The sequence below is a fragment of the Ornithodoros turicata genome, chromosome 3, assembly GCF_037126465.1.
Source record: "Ornithodoros turicata isolate Travis chromosome 3, ASM3712646v1, whole genome shotgun sequence".
Classification (NCBI taxonomy): Eukaryota; Metazoa; Arthropoda; class Arachnida; order Ixodida; family Argasidae; genus Ornithodoros; species Ornithodoros turicata.
In genome coordinates, this window is record NC_088203.1 from 65630734 (window position 1) to 65649656 (window position 18923).

Genomic DNA, 18923 nt, shown 5'->3' on the forward strand with positions numbered 1-18923 from the left:
CTTTAAGCTGTCAATGACGAGCTAGGAATATATGTAAACCACAGAATCATCGAAAATAAATGCGATTTTGTGTGTGACCGTGTATGTCAGTAGCCGGCAGGTAAACATGTGTCTCGCTTCTTTTCTGCATCTGTATTAGCAACTTGAGTAGAAGGAGTTCACGATAGCAGTTCGGAAATCATAACAGCCAATCGCCTTGTTTCTTTGAAGCAGGTGACGTCACATAGCTAAGCTTGGATTTGATAGCATTCTTTATCGTGGTCATTATTGTAGAGTTCTGCTCACGTACCGAATGTTGCACAAATCATTCACAACGTAAATTTGAAAGGAGAGTGCAAGAAGTGCAGTACAATCTTGACGTAGCAACAACAATGAAATGCATTTGCACACTGGCGGCAAACGCAGATGCGACTGGCTCCTCTCGGTTGCAATGCGAACGCTCAAGTGTCACTCCTTTTTGAAACACATGTGTGAATAAGCCTTTCGTTACGCTCTGTTTAGGCAATCCATGCCAAACACAAAGTTTTGGAAACTTTACAAACATCACTGTTCTCCTAATGTATGTAGTTGCAGCTTTTCATGTTCAGTTTCATCCATGGCATTTGATATCTGACATTTTATGCGGTCATTACGTTGCTGTCTGGGATTGTTCTTCACATATCTGAGATCTGTAACACGCTGACGCGGGCGTGTGCTTCTGTCAGAGTCATTGAGTGGCTCCTGTCTTCCATCCACTGCTCCAAACGCAGAAATGTTTTCCTTTGCCACATTATTATTGGCAGCCTCAGCTGCGTGGTCATTTTGCACTTGAAAGTTGTAAAACAGAAATAAATTATGCTCATTGATGCTGAGGTAAAAGTCATATTGGGCAGCAAAAGAACTATTCATTCCATACAAATTGCAAAAAACCATGCAAATTGAGTCCAAAAATGGCAGAAAGTGTAGAATGCAGTGTCTTTGAAGGGTTGGTACAAGACACCCTTTGGAAAGCATACTAGCTCGCTCCCTTCCACTAGTTTTCCTTTTTCTACCACCTAACTCTCCCTCTCTGCGTGAAGTCTTGCTCATTGGTCGTCCTTTGCGTTCAATTCCACAGGTTCAGTTTTTGGTACTCCAAATTTCAGAATAACTTTTCACATGTGCGAACAAAGCCACAGCTGATAAAAATTGCATGAACTACAACACTCCAATGGCATTCCCAATGATAACCATTGTTAGTGAATGCAAAACTGGCAAATGAAAAGAGGAAAATCAAAACTTTTTTTTTTTCTGAGACATAGTGAGATTACCTTCATACTGGAGCACTTGCTGTCTACTGCCTTTGTTCCACCATCATAAATACTGTGCCATGGAACATTGGAAATGCATGGTAAATATAATTCCACATGTTGTTGCAGAGGTATATCAGAAGCTCCAGAGAACAGTCCACTGGTTGTGGAGGGCAACATCCCAGATGTGTTACAACCATCAGAAAATTCTTGTTTCACACAACTGCCGAAGGTCACTGGCCTGGAAAATTCATCTCCTGTGCCCGGACAGGTAATATTCTTCATTACTCCTTTCCAGTGGAATAGATCATGACTGCAGTTTGCTGCTTGGTCACGTAAAATCTGCAATATCATGTTATAGTACATGCATTATGTTGTACAAAATTGTTGTTGTGGTTCAGGCTACAGCAATGGTTTTGTTTTGTCTCCCCGGTATTTCAAAGCTGATAATTTGTAGTTTTTAATCATCACCTTTCTGTGATGGATGGTGAAAATAGTGAAATGATCATATACAGTTGATGGGTGGACCAGCAGTTTAGAACTTCAATCCTCAGTGCTGTATCATCTGTTCAAGCTCTGCCAAAGTTGCAAATAACACAAAATATGGTTATGTGTGAAGCTGACTAATTCGTGTTGTACAATGCCATTGAAATACATGTCACATAGGCTACTTGCATCATCTTGTCTTTTTCAGTGTGGGGTGGCTCTTTACTTTTCTTTTAAATATTGCTTTTATTTTTTTAGTTATATTTTTAGTCTCGCTCTGTCACAACCGAAATGCATGTGCTCCGAACCTGGTTGTTTGAGGAGTTCTGGCAGCAGAGTCTGCTTAGTGTGAAGGGTGTACACAGGCAGAAGTGCGTACACATTTTTTAAAATCTCTCTCTCTTTCTTTGCAATATAACTTAAGAAGCTGCGAAGGTACTCACCACCAAGGTTTGCTTCCTTGGTGTTTTTGCACACTTCTGAGGCTATTCTCACTGTTTTTGTGTCACTTCCGCTGTTATCAAATTGCGGCTTATATGGAATGTACCTCTGGTCCTATAGACATTGTTACAATGAGGGTCTACCATATTGCAATATGTGCTTTTGTATAAACGTATTTTCATGGCACAATGCGTGATATTATTGAATTGCAACTTAATGGAAGAACGTAACTTTTTTCCGTTGTCCGATTAGCATACAATATATTTTGTGTTATGGTAATGCTGTACTTGTGATAAGGATATGGCTATTCCCATGCAAGGCTCTATTTTTCACGTCTGATTCCTCTGTCCATTATTCCCACAATCTGTGATCATGATTATCAATGTGTTTCTCCTCGAAATTTATGGCTCGTGTTTTTGCACAATTCAGGACTAACTGGGGTGTGACTTCCTCCTAGTGTGTTGAAGCGGGGTGTCTGCAATTAATGATAGATCTTGCAATATCCTACCACTCTGTAGGGTTTGAGCTAAAGTGGGCAACATTGTTCACAGTAAAACATATGTGTCTTTGAGTCTGTCCATTAAGTTTTTTAGCATTATCAATTACTTGAACAGTTTGTGATCCTACAGGGATCTTTTTTTTATTTTGACATTGGTTCATTCCCCGTGTGTAATTTTTTTAAAGTGCCCCTTTATCATTCTAGTTGTTAACTTCACCACAAAAAGTGTAAAACAATGTGAAGCTGCCGTCTAGATAGTAATTCAGAATGGGGGAAAAAAAAGAAAAAAGAAGGCAGTTATTAGCATCTAATCTAGTATTTATTAATTACAATGCATTTATGCATGAAACTACACTTCTTCATGTTGGAAGCAGTGTTCTACCAACCAACATTGCTATTGCTTCTAACCTGAAGAAATGCAGCTGAACTTTGCCATGGGGCTCCAACCATGGGCCTCTATTCTTTAATATTTTTGTTAATGACTTGGGTTCAAGTGTTGGGTATTCCTAGTTGCTCTGCCAGTATTGCTGATAACATCAAACTGTTCATGTAGATTCTACTCCATCTGATTGTGCCCTGTTACAATAGTATGATGTTGACTAATAGCTTCACGATCAACTCTGGTAAAACTAAAGTGGTATCATTTCTGTGCAAAAGTAACATAACTGACTTTCATTATATAGTACCATTTTCATATATGCAATCGTGTACATCCCCAGGTTGACTGGAGCTGGCTGAATTTTGTGCTCCTGTGGGAATCCTTCTGAAGGCATCCCACATTCCTAATTTCAATATGTGTAGGGGTGTACCAGTTTCACATCACCAAGTACTCATCAGATCACTACTTGATACTTGTGGTGTTTTCTTCGATTTTCCTTCTGTTTTTCACAAAGTGCTTGTTTCTAATGTTTTACCGTCATTGTTTCAAATATCCAAGGGTGTTTTCATGTGAGTTCTTTTACAGGGAGAAACTGTCGGTCTACAGGCGCAGGCACTATTCCCATGGCGTGCCAAGAAAGATAACCACTTGTCGTTTAACAAGGGTGACATCATCTCAGTTGTAGAACAGCAAGAGATGTGGTGGTATGGCAGCTGTCAGGACAAGGTACTTCATACTGCACTTAATTATTATTCTGCTGTCGTTCCCACATGAAGCATTGTGCATCCTAGTCATATGACCTTTACATTTTACCACTTCCTCACAGTATCTGTGAAAATAATGCAATGGGCACCTGCTGTGACATGGTGGGTTTGAGTTGTGGCTCCATCAAGCACATAACTTGCGTTTCCACTGCAACTCCAAACTGCATATTTTTTTTCCCGTGTACAACTTGCAGTAATGAGCAGCACTGTACAATATTGTTTGGTGGTCTCCCCTTAAAAGCACCATTGTACAACAACCCTATCCGCTCCTTGCACCACGCAGGTGGAGCAAGCGTCGTATGTCCCCCACCGGCTCTGTGCAAAATGTTGGGTAGTGAAGGGTGTGTATCCGCGCTTGCTTCGACTATGCGATTTGACTGCGTTACGGCTGTTCCTGCTCTACTTGGCCTTAGAAATAGCTAAAGTTGCTGATTGTTGTTATGACACTGTTTCTGGTCCATGAACTTCTGGGACAAATTTTTGGACAAAGTAGCGCTGTCAAAGGGTCAAGGACCCTTTGGCAACTACATAAGCATGTTGCTTCACGTCTTATGTACGTATCGCACATGATGCCACGTGACAATCGGACAGTAATGGTTGCAAGTGCGCTTTTACAAGCCACTCTTTGTGATGGTGTCAATATGCCCTGGGAAGTGGCTGCACACATTCCCTACTTTGGATGCGCTATCTCCTGTGTGTGTGTTAACCTCGAGTCTCCTAGAAGGTCTGGGTGCGTCGTATGGCACAGCAGAGCGGCATTTGTCGTTCGGCCGCACAATTTCGTTGTAAAAGTTTAACATATGGCGGAAAATCACTTCGCTATTCTGGTACGTTAGTTGTAAAGAAATTCGTTCTAAATGTCCAAAAATTACATTGGTCTTATGGGTACCACGAAAAAAAAATTCATTGTAGCAGTTTTTTCATTAAAAAGGCGTTCGCTCTAAAGGAATTCGGCTGTATTCGTACAGTTTTTTCTTGAATGAAAGTGTCTTCAGAATGGCAAGTACACCTTTTGTTATGTGGTCCATTTCAATAATTAGACATTAGGATAATTCAGACATTTTCGTGGGTCCAGTACGGGATTGTTTGTCTCCAATAATGGACATTATGAAGGTTTACTTGTGTGTTGCGGGAAAAGTTTTCCTCATCTGTCCAGAGCACATTGTTGATAAAATCATGTACCTCCTCATTTTGTCTCAAAATTTAATGAAAGGCTACTTGAAAGACCCCATAGACTGCATGAGGTTCTCACACTGTATGCCTCAATCATTTTGTCCGCAGCAGCATCAAGGAGCTTGCGCGTGTGAACGTTACGAGGCAGAAAGTTACTTCTCTAAGGCTTTGCATCGCTGGTTTCTATACTGACTTCTCCGTTCACAATGGTCAAGCAAGACGTATATTCAAAAGTGCATCTGACTGACAGAATCAGGAGCCAGGCCCTGCTGTCCAGACACAAAGGTTCCTTTCAGGGCTTTTCCCAGCATTTCCTGATACCCCTCAAAAACACAAAAACCCGAAAAGCCCAACACAGACAAAAAAGCCAGCATAAATGTGTGGCACATATACCCCCTATAGAATTTCAACAGCACCCTGAGACGAAAATTGTGCACATATCCGGGATTCTGTTTATATAGCACCAATTGTGACTGGTGTCACAGATCAGGGAACACACTATTGTGAAAATAATAGTGGTGTGCGAATATTCGAGTTGTCGAATTCGAATCGAATATCAATCACTCGAAGTATTCAATTCGCAAATCGAGTGTGTCTTTCCAAATATTCAACTATTCCCTAAATATAAACTCCCCTTTTTTTTTTTTTTTTTTTTTTTTTTTTTTTTTTTTTTTTTCGGAAGTGGGAAGTGGGCTTCACCTGATGTTTCCCTGCATGAGGTGAAGCCCGCTTTACGAAATTGCCAGTGGACTTTCTGCTGGACCAACATAGGTGGAACCGTATTTAGTGTAAGATAACGTTAGCCCAAGTTGATTGTGTATACTTCGCCTGGGGAAGAGGCGACATTCCTGCACTTCAGCTGTGCCGGTGGGATATTTGGATTTGCTGTCTGCAAAGTTGCATTTAAAAAGACTCTTTAAGACTCTTTAAATGACTCTTGAAGAATTCCTGCTGCCCAGGAACAACAGGTGTCTTAAAGACATCCCTTAAGTTCAAAATTTCAGCAACGCAACTTCCCAAGTCAAGACATAAGCACTCCAGCAACGGAACTGAAGGACATGCATGGCAAAGTTGAAGCAGGACGCCAATTTGTTTTTTCACAAGTGACCTGTGGGGGTTCGGGTTACATACAGCCTCATCTGTGTATCATGCCGCTGCCTGACATCATACTTTGAAATCAAGATAATTACTCCAGTAAGTGTACACTCACGTGAAAAGCAGGAAACATTATCGTGTAAAATTAAAGAGTAAGGGCTTTCCACAGAAGAATTGCATGTCTCTTGTGACAGTTGCACATGCCAGAAAAATTACACTAAAGCCATGGTCTACTACTTGCAAACTTTTAGTGCGAATGGCGCATACTGTAAAATTTACACCAATGTTTGGTTTGGTTCGGCACTTTTTTCCCCTATACGATTCCATATTCAATTGGACTTGAAATATTCGGATTCGCACACCCCTAGAAAATAAGCATTTCAGAAATGAAACTGTGCATACACATGTATCGTCTGCGTGATGGTGCCATTGCTCAACTTGCCGATTGGCGCATGCAGAGTATTTAGACAAGAGAATTGAAGTGCCATAGGCAAAAGTGGAAACGCAAAGTTCTTTGTGCTTCCATGGCTGCCACCAAGGAAAGCTTTCACGCTATGACTTGATGCATCCTGTTACAGCATTTGAGGTTAGGTGTTATTGTTTTTGTGTCTGACCTGTGAGGTATAGCCCTACATTACTAAACATGAGAACTCTACTTTCTGTGTGATACAGTTGAATACACGAGCAACTGAGATAGCAGTTGTCACATGAGTGCATGGTAGATACAAGTTATGGAACTGAAGACCTAAATGAAGAATTATGTATTCTAATTTGCCCGATAACAGCAATCCACATGTAGATTTAGGCACTTGTTGAATTTAATAGCCATTTGCTCTCCCAATTTAAGTGTTGTATGCCCTGGTGTGGAAAACCTGATATTGAGCAGAACGATATCACAGAATAGGCTTTCACAATTATTTGCAGGTGGGATGGTTTCCAAAATCCTATGTGAAGCTCATATCTGGACCGCTGAAAACAGGACGTAGGTGTGTAAATTCATCTTTTAAGTCTGTTGTACTCATGAATAAGACTTAGCTGCATGCATCTTCCTCATATAGAGTTTCATGCATAGCCTAGTCTAGTCCAGACCATGCTTTCAAACTTTGCCCCTGCAACATCCAAGCTTGAGCCTGACTTGTCTGGAGTAGCTGCATTAGATATTGCTTCCTACATGGTAATTTATGATGAATTTGGCTGCTTTTGGGTTGCACTAACACTAATCCAGAATAACACAAAGGTTCCTCAAAATCAACTTCGAGCACTCGACGTGGCCAACTTTTCTGAACCACCAACTGTTCCATGAATGGTTCAAATTAAAAACTGCTTTTAGAAGTGAACCCTCAAAATTTATCTCTGGATTACTCATGCTGAGCAATAAGTACATCATGTACGTAATTATCATTGATCTGCAGCAGCATGATCAATTGATTGTGCAACATTTTGTGGATGTCCCCGCAGAGGGCACCGGCTTCGGCTGGTGTTTGGTGAGTGGCACCACCACGGACCCCAGCCCCCAGTCCTAAGGTGTTATTCGTACCGTGCCGAGGGGATGTGAGGTGAAGAGTAGAAACCTTGAACGGTGGCGGTCAGGGACTTGGTCAAGCCCTGGCCGACGGGTTTTTCTGAAAACTCCGAGACCTTCCCACATGTATAGGCATGAAGTGTGGGTGACCTTGTGGAATGCCTAGCAATCAAACCTGTATGGTTAAACATTTCTCTTCCCCTGCAATCGGGGGTGGCAAACGCCCCCGGACCGAAGTCTCGAAATCCAATGCACAATTTTTTCTGTTGAAATACATAGTCTTGTCTGCTACTTCTCCAGAAGAAGGAAAAAGTACACCACCTGGGAAAATGTCGCCCTTCTTTATTGACCTCCCTCACCACTCTCTATTGTTGTCCAGTCGTCAGCTGGTCGCCGATGCCATACTGATGCTGTGTGTTAGTTGCGATGCAAGGAGGAAAAACACGTGCGTACTTCATGCTTCGAAATTCCTTTGTCCTTTAATTATTTCAGTTTGGTAACAAAGCCCCCCATAACCCAGGCTGCTGTTGGTCATAAGCTGGCGATTTCGATAGATTACATTGATTGTGACAAAGCGCGTGTCGACCAGCTGGCGGACAACATCGAAATGGCGCCCACAAATGATAAGCAGATGTTGCTTGGGTTCAGGCTAGTATTTGGGCAGTGGAACGATGACTCTGACGTCAAAACTGATGCAAAAGATCAGAGAATGGCCATGCAAACTCTCTCTATAAAGAGCTCTGAAGAAAGTTTTTCAATAGTGCCACCTGTTTATGAATTATTCAGCTTGGTGACCTTTGTAGAACACACAGTATGTATTCACCTCTCGCGATATAAAATAAAAGCCTGTTGACTTAGCTTCATTGACACAGAATATAGTATTATTATGTACAGTAAATAATTAATGTAATAGCAAGCGGCCTAGTATGAGCAAACAGAAAATAAACTGCACGAAATTGATCCGATTATTGCACAAACAAATTCCAATTACACTGACCAGCAAACAGACATATATCCAACTAGCATACATTACTTTCTCCCGTGGCATAGTGGTTAGGGTGAGACTGGGAGGTGACGTGGGTTCGAGTCCTGGCACTGGCTGTGCTGTCTGAGGTTTCCAGATGAATGTTTGTATAGTTCCCCCTGAAGTTGGCCTGGGACACATACTATCTGGGACTTTCTCTATCTGTCTATGTTTGTACATCGCTGATAACCACAGTTGCTTCACGGCGCTAACACGGAATATAAAAAAAACTGAAGGATGACCTGTAATGTTCTCGATATACTTCTGTAATGTTCTCGACATACAAGTAAACGAACAATTGATATATAACAATATGAGGCACATATGTGAACAATATGAGACATGAACCAAAAAAAAGTTTCTTAGACTTGCATGTTAAGCATGTTTAATTTCACTGATTACAGCATTAATCTGACGAGAAACTGTCATTTTTTTGTTGTCTTCTATGATGGCTAGCACTTCAGTGAGGTACCAAAAATGGCCTTCGGCACAGTGGTCTCTCACAATGAGCACTTTTTTCAAAGTGGTGACGACTTGGTGACAATCTACATATAGCAACAACAGCTGCAGGCACTTTATAAGATGACAGGAGCATTGGTTCTGAAAAGCTCTTAACCAGTCAATAAGTCAGTCTGTGGATTTCTTAGTTTGTCTCTTATTTCCTGAACCTGTCCAGACAAACACCCAAAGAGAAAGATAAACTTGTATGCATTACATATTTCTAGCTAAACATGTAACCCTGCGTTGTGAGCAGTGTTATGCCTCAGCCTGTTTTGGACAATGCAAAATGTGGGCATATTGTGTGAAGGATGCAAATGTCCTGTGTTCATAATTACCTAAATTTTTCACAGCCTGAACATGTCGGGCAAAGCATGGAGTGGATGATGTGCAGTGTCAGCATCCAGTTTTAAGAGATTATTTCCCACCTGATACTCTGTCTTGTAAATACATAATCTATGTGCTATGTATTTTTGATAGAAAAGAAATCAAACCAAATCAAACCATGCAGAGTGTGGGGCATGGGCTCAAAGAGCTCCCTTGGGCTCCAAACTGAATAACATGATGCTTTAAGAAGAAATGTTACAATCATGTGGTGGTAAGACTCAAACTTTAGAAGAAACAAATCAGGTGTGAAGCCATGGTGCCACAAATTCAATTTTACTTTCACATTGAATTATTAAAATTAAAAAGTTACAGTTGTCAGTTGTTAACTTAAACTTGTCAGTTGTAATTATAATATGGTGCACCCTCACTCTTTTGTTGAGGAGGTCAAGTGCTACAACATTCATGCCAAGTGGCAATTGTACCTGTTTTTCAGCAGCCTTGACCATGTTGAAGCAGAAGATGATCAAAGTACCACAGCTGCAGTAGAGGAACCCACTCAAGAATGTATTGGTAAGTCCTGTCAGCCTATGTCATAAGTGAGGAGTCATAAGTGAGGGGTTCTTGCAAGGAAAGCATGACGATTATTGCAATTGCAACAGTCATGTTAGTAGGTCATGCACACCTTGATATTTTTGAAATTTCTCAAACATTTCCATATCTTTTATATTCAACGTGCTGGACATCTGGTGTGCAACACCTGATATCGAACCAAAATCTGAGCCAGTATTGGGTCACAAACACACCGGTGTAACATGAGCAACGCTAAGGCAGACGACATGTCAACAAGTTGCAAACCGCTGTTCCATCTTGCACATTTGTCACACTCATCTAGGTATTTTTGAAATTTCTTAAACATCTCCACAGCTTTTATATTCAACGTGCTGGACAACTAGTGTGCAACACCAGATATCGAGTCGAAATCTGAGCCAGTATGGGGTCATGGACACAGGACAAAGGAAGAGGGGTTCTTCTGTATAAAGATGCTTTACTCATAAAACAGGCAGGTGATACCTGTATTAGTGTGCCTTCTGTGTGGATGACTGATAAAATCCAGCAGTTCATTGAACGATAACAGGAGGACAGATTGTGTGTTTGTGTGGGAGGGGGGGGGGGTTTGCTTTTGTGCGATAAGGAAGTTCTTTGTGATTGTGTTGTTCTTTGGCTCCCACTAGGGTTCGTGCGAGCAGTGATGACTTAAAGGGGCACTAAAATGCAAAAACAACTAGCTCTCAAATGAAAGCCCGGGTTTCAATTACAGTGGAACCTCTCAATAACGAACGTCGATTTAACGAAATCCTCTGTTTAACGAAGAATTTCCGGTGCATGTACACGTCCTCATAGACACCAATGTTTTTTGTGCTCGATTTAACGAAATACACTTGTTTGGTCACCTCTATTTAGCGAATGCTCTGGGCGACCAAAGCCTTCTGCACATGTCTTTCTCCTTCACCACGAAGAACAGGAGTTGAATCCTTCTTCTCTCTGTTGTCCTTACGCGAGTTTTCGTTGGTACTTTGGTTGTCACGTGCGTGTATACATGTGCATCGCCGCCGCCGGAAATTTACAGTGCGCCGCCGCCGTTTCGAAAACCGGCGCAAGGGCCCCTTTGCACCTGTTTTCAGACAAGAAAACACGCATTGCTGGTCTCTCGCGAAATCTAATTTACTTTTATTGATGCCAATGACAGTAGGTTGCGGTCTTGCGCCATTTTTGCACTTGTTTTTGTTCTCGCCGCTGAAGCTGGTAAAATGGGCATGATGCCACCACCGTTCAATGTTTTACCGGCACAGACGTCTACGTGCTGTGTATCCATTTCTTGTTCTTTTCGGTATTCAACGGCGCTGTACTCTCGTTCTTTTTGGACGTCATGAGCACATGTGAACCAACCAAGAAACGTCGGTATGCAAGCGTGCAGGATAAAGCAGTAGAGGTCATCCGGAGTTACGAAAGTTATGAAAGCTCAGAGCGATATTGTGCACAAATTACGTATTACTTTGCATTATGTGATAAGTAAAGCTTGATACTTTGTGCCTTGCTTAGCTTGATACCTGCTTTAACAAGACGCTAGATCCTGAGGGGTACCATTGCAGCGTCACTCACTCTTCCAGGTGCTTCCGCGCAAAAATGTAACTCCTACTTCTCATTGGCTGCTGTGTGGGACGCCTTGCATTCTAGTTGCCTCCGCGAGAAAAATGAAGCCATTATTTCAATTTCATCTATTTTGTTGTACTGTTTATTAATAGGCCTGTTCTTTCACACGAACGTTGCACGTACGATCTTTTTTGTGTTGTTGAAATACTGGGAACTTTTTGCCTGCTTTGTAGTTTGTTGGGTTTGTGTGTTGAAGGTTGAAGTCGTTGAAACCGGTTGAAGCCGTCATGGCTATAGTGGCTATAGAAGCCCGCTCATATTCGAAACGTTGAAAGTGTATCTGAAGCATGCGAAGCACTTTGTAATTTGTCAGTTTGCACTGTGTATCACCGCTATGTTTATCATGGGTCATCATGAAGCACCTCACGCCAGTGATATGGATTTGATGAAACAAATCGGATTCAAGTCAACTCTTTATTTTCGAGAAGCAAATGAAGTCATTATGTATCCAGAATTATAGTTTTTTCTGCATTTATTTATTTCTGCTTTTACGTAACAACGCCTTACGACATTGGCGACAGTGGCGGGGATACATACAAATAAAAGTAAGCAATAAGCACAGCATACAAAAAGAAAAATTAAAAAGCACACATGTATAAGACAACACGTACTCACGTCCCGAAAAAATAAGCTCTATACATCCGTTGGGCTGAATTTTCCTGTGATGATCAATCTCGATATGTACGATGGAGGTTCCTTTGTCATATACTAATTTTATCAGTAATAATCTTATCTGAAAATTGCAAACGTAACTGTTGTCTCCTTGTCGACAAACTATCCCAGCCTAATCTTGACTTTATCTCGCTTATACTGACACCCATGCAACTCATCTGGCCGCAATATTCTGAACCCTCTCCTGAATTAAAAACATTTCGTGCGGATCCCATACTGTACATGCACACTCCAAAGTAGGGCGAACCATATAGTAATGTATGCATCCCTTTTAACTCGAGTACTAGCCCATTTAATATTATGGAAAACAAAGTGAAGCATCTTTCTTGCTTATTTGCCTTTTTTTCATGCCAAATCAAATCCCATTTTAAATCCGGGTTTGTCAAATCCTCTGCAAAATCCAGAAATTTGGGGAATTTGGTAGAAAACATGGCCAGGTGGTCAACTTAAGAGCGTCGTGCTGCTATTCACTGAAAGTATATCGTGTCAGGTTAGCCGGAGATGAATAATAAAGCACACGAAGTTTCAAATTTACAAATGTAACCAAACTGAGGCAGACACTTGGGGTAGTTGGTATGGTGTAAAAACAGCACAAAGAAAGAGAGAGATATACACCACAACGCCGAACGTCCAACCGATTTAATAAAAGGAAAAATATGCATGTACAACAATTATTTCTTATGTAATGTCATTATCTGATTCTTCCCGCAATTACAGTTTTCTGGCATCTTCCACCAAACTGTACACTTTCCTAGCTCTTTTTTGTTTTTCGTTTTTTTTTTTGTTTTTTTTTTTCTAATGTACAGGCATGCAACACTTTGGAACCTGTTCTGCAGTAAAAAGTTAAAGGTATCAAGAATACATATGAGGAATACTTCAGATTTCGAAGAATACAAGTTGACACCCATGCGTGTGGAAACAGTCTGGGTGCAATATGTCACGAGGAGCTTTTACAGTTTCGCTGCAATACCACACTACTATATTGAAAACAATGATCATGTATGAACAAATTAATATAGTGCAAGAGAACTGATGTACCCTATAACATTTTTTTTAGTTCGTATTTGAGTCTTGTATCATCCTCGTCATCTTCTGTGTTCTTCAAACTCAAGGAAATGTTACATCTTTCAATAGCCTTGTATCCAGCTAGACAAAAAGTCCAAGTGAAAATTGCCGAAAATCTGCCGGAGATCGGTATTTGGTTGGCACAAGTCGCTGCAACTTGGGCTGACGTCGTCATAATGTCACCTGTGAAGGCAGTTCGTAAACTGCGTTGGGCTCAAAGCAGTGGCCTAGCCCAAAAATATTTTTCGAGGAGTTCTATGGGGACTTTACATGGGTGAGGAGGATTTCATTATCATCTCCCTCTTCCAAATGCACTAACCAAACATACAGCTTGGGGAAGGGGGGGGGGGTTAAACCCCCAAACCCCGGCATATAAATGCGGGCCAATATTGGCCCAGCGTTGAGAGGAAACTCCAAAACAGCAGCTGCTGTTCGAAACAACAAAGTAATGATGCTAGTCTATGTAGTTCAATTCGATGTACACAAGTCCATTTCTACATTTTTAGCTTGCAAAATTATTTTCAGACAAGGTGAAAACCAGCTTCATACATTGAGCCATAGTGACACAGATAGCATTACTTAAACGAGTAGGAATTTCCATTTCCGACTCGTTTGTAATGTGTATATCACAATAACAGCTGTCGAGCAGCTTGGTACATGTACATATCTATTCCAATAGCGGCAAAACGATGGTAAGACAGGCCACACACGTCCAGCAGCAGCACTTACAACCTTTGGATTTTATTTTTGCAATATACGCACCTGCCAGATACAGTTGTAAGGCACGCTGGTGTTATAGAATAGAATATCGCGTAGAGGGGTGCAGAAGCTGCATGGGATACCTCATTAACCATGGCTGGTTGAGAATCTTATTAAATTTGGACCATACTTGGCCCATCATTGCTGGTGCCTCATGGGACGCTATCTAGCCAACTAATGCCGGACTAGAAACCAAGCTTGGTTCTACAATGGCCCCAACGGCAATCCATGCTGGTCCCCGTGTTTGTTAGGACGGTCTGTCACATACTGTCCCAAAGTTGGCCGTATTCAGTTGGCCCGAGTAAGGCCGATGTCAATCAAAGCTTGGCCGAACCCTCTTTTTCGCAAGCTCGGCCCAGCTAGGCCGAACAACGTTTAGGTATAGGAAGGTCGTTCTTCTCCATGGGAAGCACATTGTTCTGCTTACTGTTAACAGATTCTTCGTCCCGCTCTGGTTCTTAAATTTGGTTCCCCGTGTGTTTCTTTTCTTTCATTTTTTCTTTCTTTTAAATACAGACAGGCAAGCTTTGTGCTGATGTCATGTATATAGTTTCCCTTCAGTTGACAATTGAACCCCTGTATGCAAGAAGGGGATAAGTCGAAAAATCCCAAACCGAGAAAACTTCAAGTGAGTATTTGGTAAAGTAACTGCAGCCGGATTACCTCGACTAATGCAATGAAAAATGTATAACATATATGTTTGTGTTTTTTGGGTCTATGACTTAGCAGAAATTGTCCGTGAGCATGATGTATCATTTTTCAATGTAACACCGCATGCACACAGGATTATCGCGCAAATACAAGCAGCTTTCACAAGTCGTACTTTGATTGCTGAAGAACCAGGTAGGGCGAAGTCACCTTTGCGTTGCAGAGCAGTCTGGGTCGAGCGTACCGTGCTGCTAAACGAGCACAATCTTGAAAATAATGTCGTAGGTGACCAGCATAATAAGACTTACTAGCTTAGTGCTCAAGTTTTTTTTTTCTTCTTTCTTTTTTTTTCTATTACAACACTCAGTATCACTGACGACACAGTCGTGTTAGTTAGGAAGAACTTGTTTTTCGAGTGGAAGCCGCTGTTCAATTTAAGCTATCATTTGTATGCATGTGTAGAAAAGGGGCAAGATCTGACTGCCCATCCCATTGACACACATACGTTTCTCGTTTCTTACCCTCCTGTAACAGGTCAATAAATTGCAATACGATCCTAAATTTTCTATGGCAGGTACATGCTGGTATGTGGATGTCATTGCAGCAAAAATACACGAAAGGGGATTGCATTACATGTGATGCAGCATTTCTGGGAGATTGACACCACCATGGATTGCTTATTGCATACAGAGGTTCAATTACTTTCTATATGGTTATCTCTAAATTAAAAACCCGAGACTGGGGGACAAAAAACGACAAACACAGACAAGCTTGTCTGTGTTATGGATCTATACCACCAGCTCGCTTGCTACCTCTCTATCCTCTCGGTACTGTGTATATGTTTTTGTCATTTTCTTTGGGGACTGTGTTGCACGATTTGCCCTAAACATACCCGATCATCGTGATCATTTTGTTATCAATAAAGAAGTATCCTTGATCGAAGACAATTTGTCGCCTTCTCTTATGTTTTTGTCATTTTTATCTGCCTCTCTTCCTTTCTACTTAATCTGCATATCAATATGCTTTGGTTATGGACACTTCACTTTTTGAAACCAGTTGGAAGGAGAAGTGGTCACGAGATAAGGGAATTTCGAGGCTGTCGGGATCCGGGGCTCAAGAGCAGTGGCAATCATATAAGGCAGAAAATCATGAGACTGAACTATCAGAAAACTTGAAAGTCGGAAGACAGAACTATCGAAAAACCGAACAAAAAGGAGCCCTAAGATATGAAAAGCATTAAAATTACAATTACTACATAAAGTATACTTTCACTAAGTCGATGTTATATGTGAATTGCTGTAGCAAATGAATCATAAAAAAAAAGAAAAAAAAAAGGACAGAAATCACAGGACTCGTGGTGTTGGATATACGTATATGAACTCAATAAACTGCAAACTAAATTTTGAACATCTCTCAAAGAAATTCTAGAAAAATCTTGGGGCGACACATGATTCACGTTTACCACCTGCACTTGTGGCTGTTTTCCCACGGTGGTGGTTCCTTGGAAAAACCTGTTCATGTTTTTGGAAGACCTGCTTTGTACATGAGCTATGGTGCTTTTGCGCAGATATAGGACAGCGTGATGTTTCTGATCCTTGTTGTCTAGTTTCGAAAGCGATTGCCCTATCTACAGGAATCTCAAACACGCGGCCTCTTGGCTGCCAAAGAGAACGAAGCTACCCTCTTGAAAAATTTAAAGACGAATTAGGAGAACAGATTTTCAGGCATTGTTTTCAGCCTGGCCCGCTGTACTGCTGCGGCGCTGTCCATGTTAGGTAGAATACACTGCATGCGAGAAGTTCTTGTGGCTCTCGAACCTCACAAAGTTACGGACACAGCAACCTGGTATTCGCGTGCGGTATGGTACACTAGCACACTGTAGCTAATGCGAGGATTGAGTCGATCTTTTGTCCATCCTAATTCTTATACTAAATCAAATAGTGGCATTAAAACCCGGCTTTTGAAAGAATTCAGCCAAAAAGAAAAGCAAACTTTCAGTTCGAAAGAGTAGTGGCTGAAATAAGAAGTGGCTATTCCAGTTGTACTACTGGAGCTCCTGTCTGATGGATAAGGAACTTGAATTTTTATTCAAATCATAGGAATTTTTTCACTTGTGTCACCCCTTATCACTACGGTGGTTTTGTTTGCACGTGCCTAAAAATGAGGGTCTTGTCTGACATACTTGTACAGACTTCTTGACTACGGAGCTATGGCAAACAAGGACAGCAGGAAAAGATCACCACTAGGTGTAAAGTTCCTTTTTAATCAGGTCGTCTCAAAACCCCCAATCCCAACGTTCAACTGTCCTTTTCTCTTTTTCCAGAAATAAACCAGTTGATTGTGGAGTGGTGTGTTGTCCTTGTCTGCCGTAGCTCCATAGTCTAAGACGTCATACCAACTAGCCCACTCTACATTGTTAATCAGTTTTATACTTGTAAAGTGCTGGACAAAAGTTTATGGAACATGCTCCGGTGCACTCCTCCCTCCGAGTGACACGCTGGCAGCGAATGGTATCGTACGGACTTGCATAGAGGTGACTGGGCTACCTATATGCACATGTCCAAGTCCGTACAGTCCCATTCGCTGTCATTCTGAGGAAAGAATGCGCCAGAGCGTGTTCTGTAACATTCGTCTAGCACTGTACTCGTTGTTTTGACATGGCGGGATAGAAATGCGCCTGCGCATATGACTGCGTGGGGTTTCCTATCATTATAGTTTAATTGTAAGCAGCTCTTTCTCTCCATTGTCTCGTCTGTATGCACTTATTCCCTTTCGCAGTTCTGTACCAACTGGCCCAACTTTCTGCACTTCTCATTAAAAACAACACAACAAACCCGAAGCTATAACCCACTGTGAATATGCCAGATAGCTCTTTCTCTTTGATTTTCTATACTTATTTTTCCAACTGTGAACAAAGGCAACAATACAGTAAGTAAATGGATAATTTGGAGTGCTCCTGAACATTCTCCTAAACTTTTGTGAAGGTCGAATAGTTTTTTATACTTTCAGCAATCTATTTGAAAGGCAGCCCATTTATTGGCGTTAGCCTACTAAGCCCATTAATTTTTGTTTTTTTCAGTAATGAATTGTGCACACTATCCTGCTCCACAATAACTATGTTGGTCCTGTTTTTGTGTACATATTTATGTATGATATACCAAGGTTTTCTGGTAACTACAGTCTTTTCTTTTTCTTGTGGCCCTCCATGATGTGGTCTAAAGTCAATGTGCCCTGTGGCTCCAATGGCGTTCTTCAGACCCAAATATACTGTCTCCAAACGTTTTGTCCCCAGTGCCTGCCAAAAGAACTACCTTTACAGTACGGAGAGAAAGGGGAAAAATGGAGGCGTCCAGTACATTCTCCACGTCACTTTTGTCGAGAAACGGTGATAGCTTTTGCAAAAGACATATAGTACAGGTCTCTCGCAACAACCTCGACATTTTCTGCTTCGTATTTTCTGTGCGAATGAATAACAGGAGTTATAGTCGGTTCCACATACTGTTCACCTTAGCAATATGTTCTGTGATGCATACTTTGACCATCCAAAAAGTGGCAGAACATGACTCCTTCAACTCTAAATATTACTGTCATCAAAAATACAGTGCTTAGCGAAATGTATGGCATTTGCAACTGCAATGATTGCTTTCCATCAGCACTGTTGTAGCCATCGTGCTTGAGTTATGGTTAATTCAGTGATCTTCTATCACCATTAGGGTTTGTTCTATCAGCAGAACACTAGCCATTGTGGCAGACATATGGTGGCCCTGATAAGGGCCGTTTGTTTACTTCGTCCAGGTCTGCTGTTTCTTCTCCAGTGCACCATGAAACTACTGAAGAATTCCTTAGCATGTCCACAGTCCACCTTCTAGTGTCCATAGTTCCCTACAGGAGCACGCTGTTGGCATAAGACAGTCCGTGGGGTGGGGCATCGTCACGCAGCTGGTGCCTGTGGGATGCCCTGGACAGCATTCAGGCATGAATGCAAAAGGCCAATGCAATAATCCCGTCGGAGTGGCGCACTTGATTACAGTATGCCACCAGAGGCCTTCTGCTAGGTCAGCTCTGTTTGAAGAACTTAAACTGAAAGTAAAA

General features: G+C 41.5%; 1 protein-coding gene across 11 annotated transcripts in view; it reads left to right on the forward strand.

The window, feature by feature from the left end:
* LOC135388552 (intersectin-1-like) overlaps window positions 1-18923 on the forward strand; it is a 337751-nt gene that overhangs the window by 232949 nt on the left and 85879 nt on the right. For 10 of the 11 annotated variants that reach the window (XM_064618160.1, XM_064618162.1, XM_064618164.1 and 7 more), the window contains 4 exons: window positions 1398-1539; window positions 3659-3799; window positions 7030-7091; window positions 9970-10046. In XM_064618160.1, the coding sequence (XP_064474230.1) occupies window positions 1398-1539; window positions 3659-3799; window positions 7030-7091; window positions 9970-10046 (422 nt within the window). The remainder of the gene's footprint in view (window positions 1-1397; window positions 1540-3658; window positions 3800-7029; window positions 7092-9969; window positions 10047-18923) is intronic. The other variant, XM_064618161.1, reaches the window with a different exon arrangement.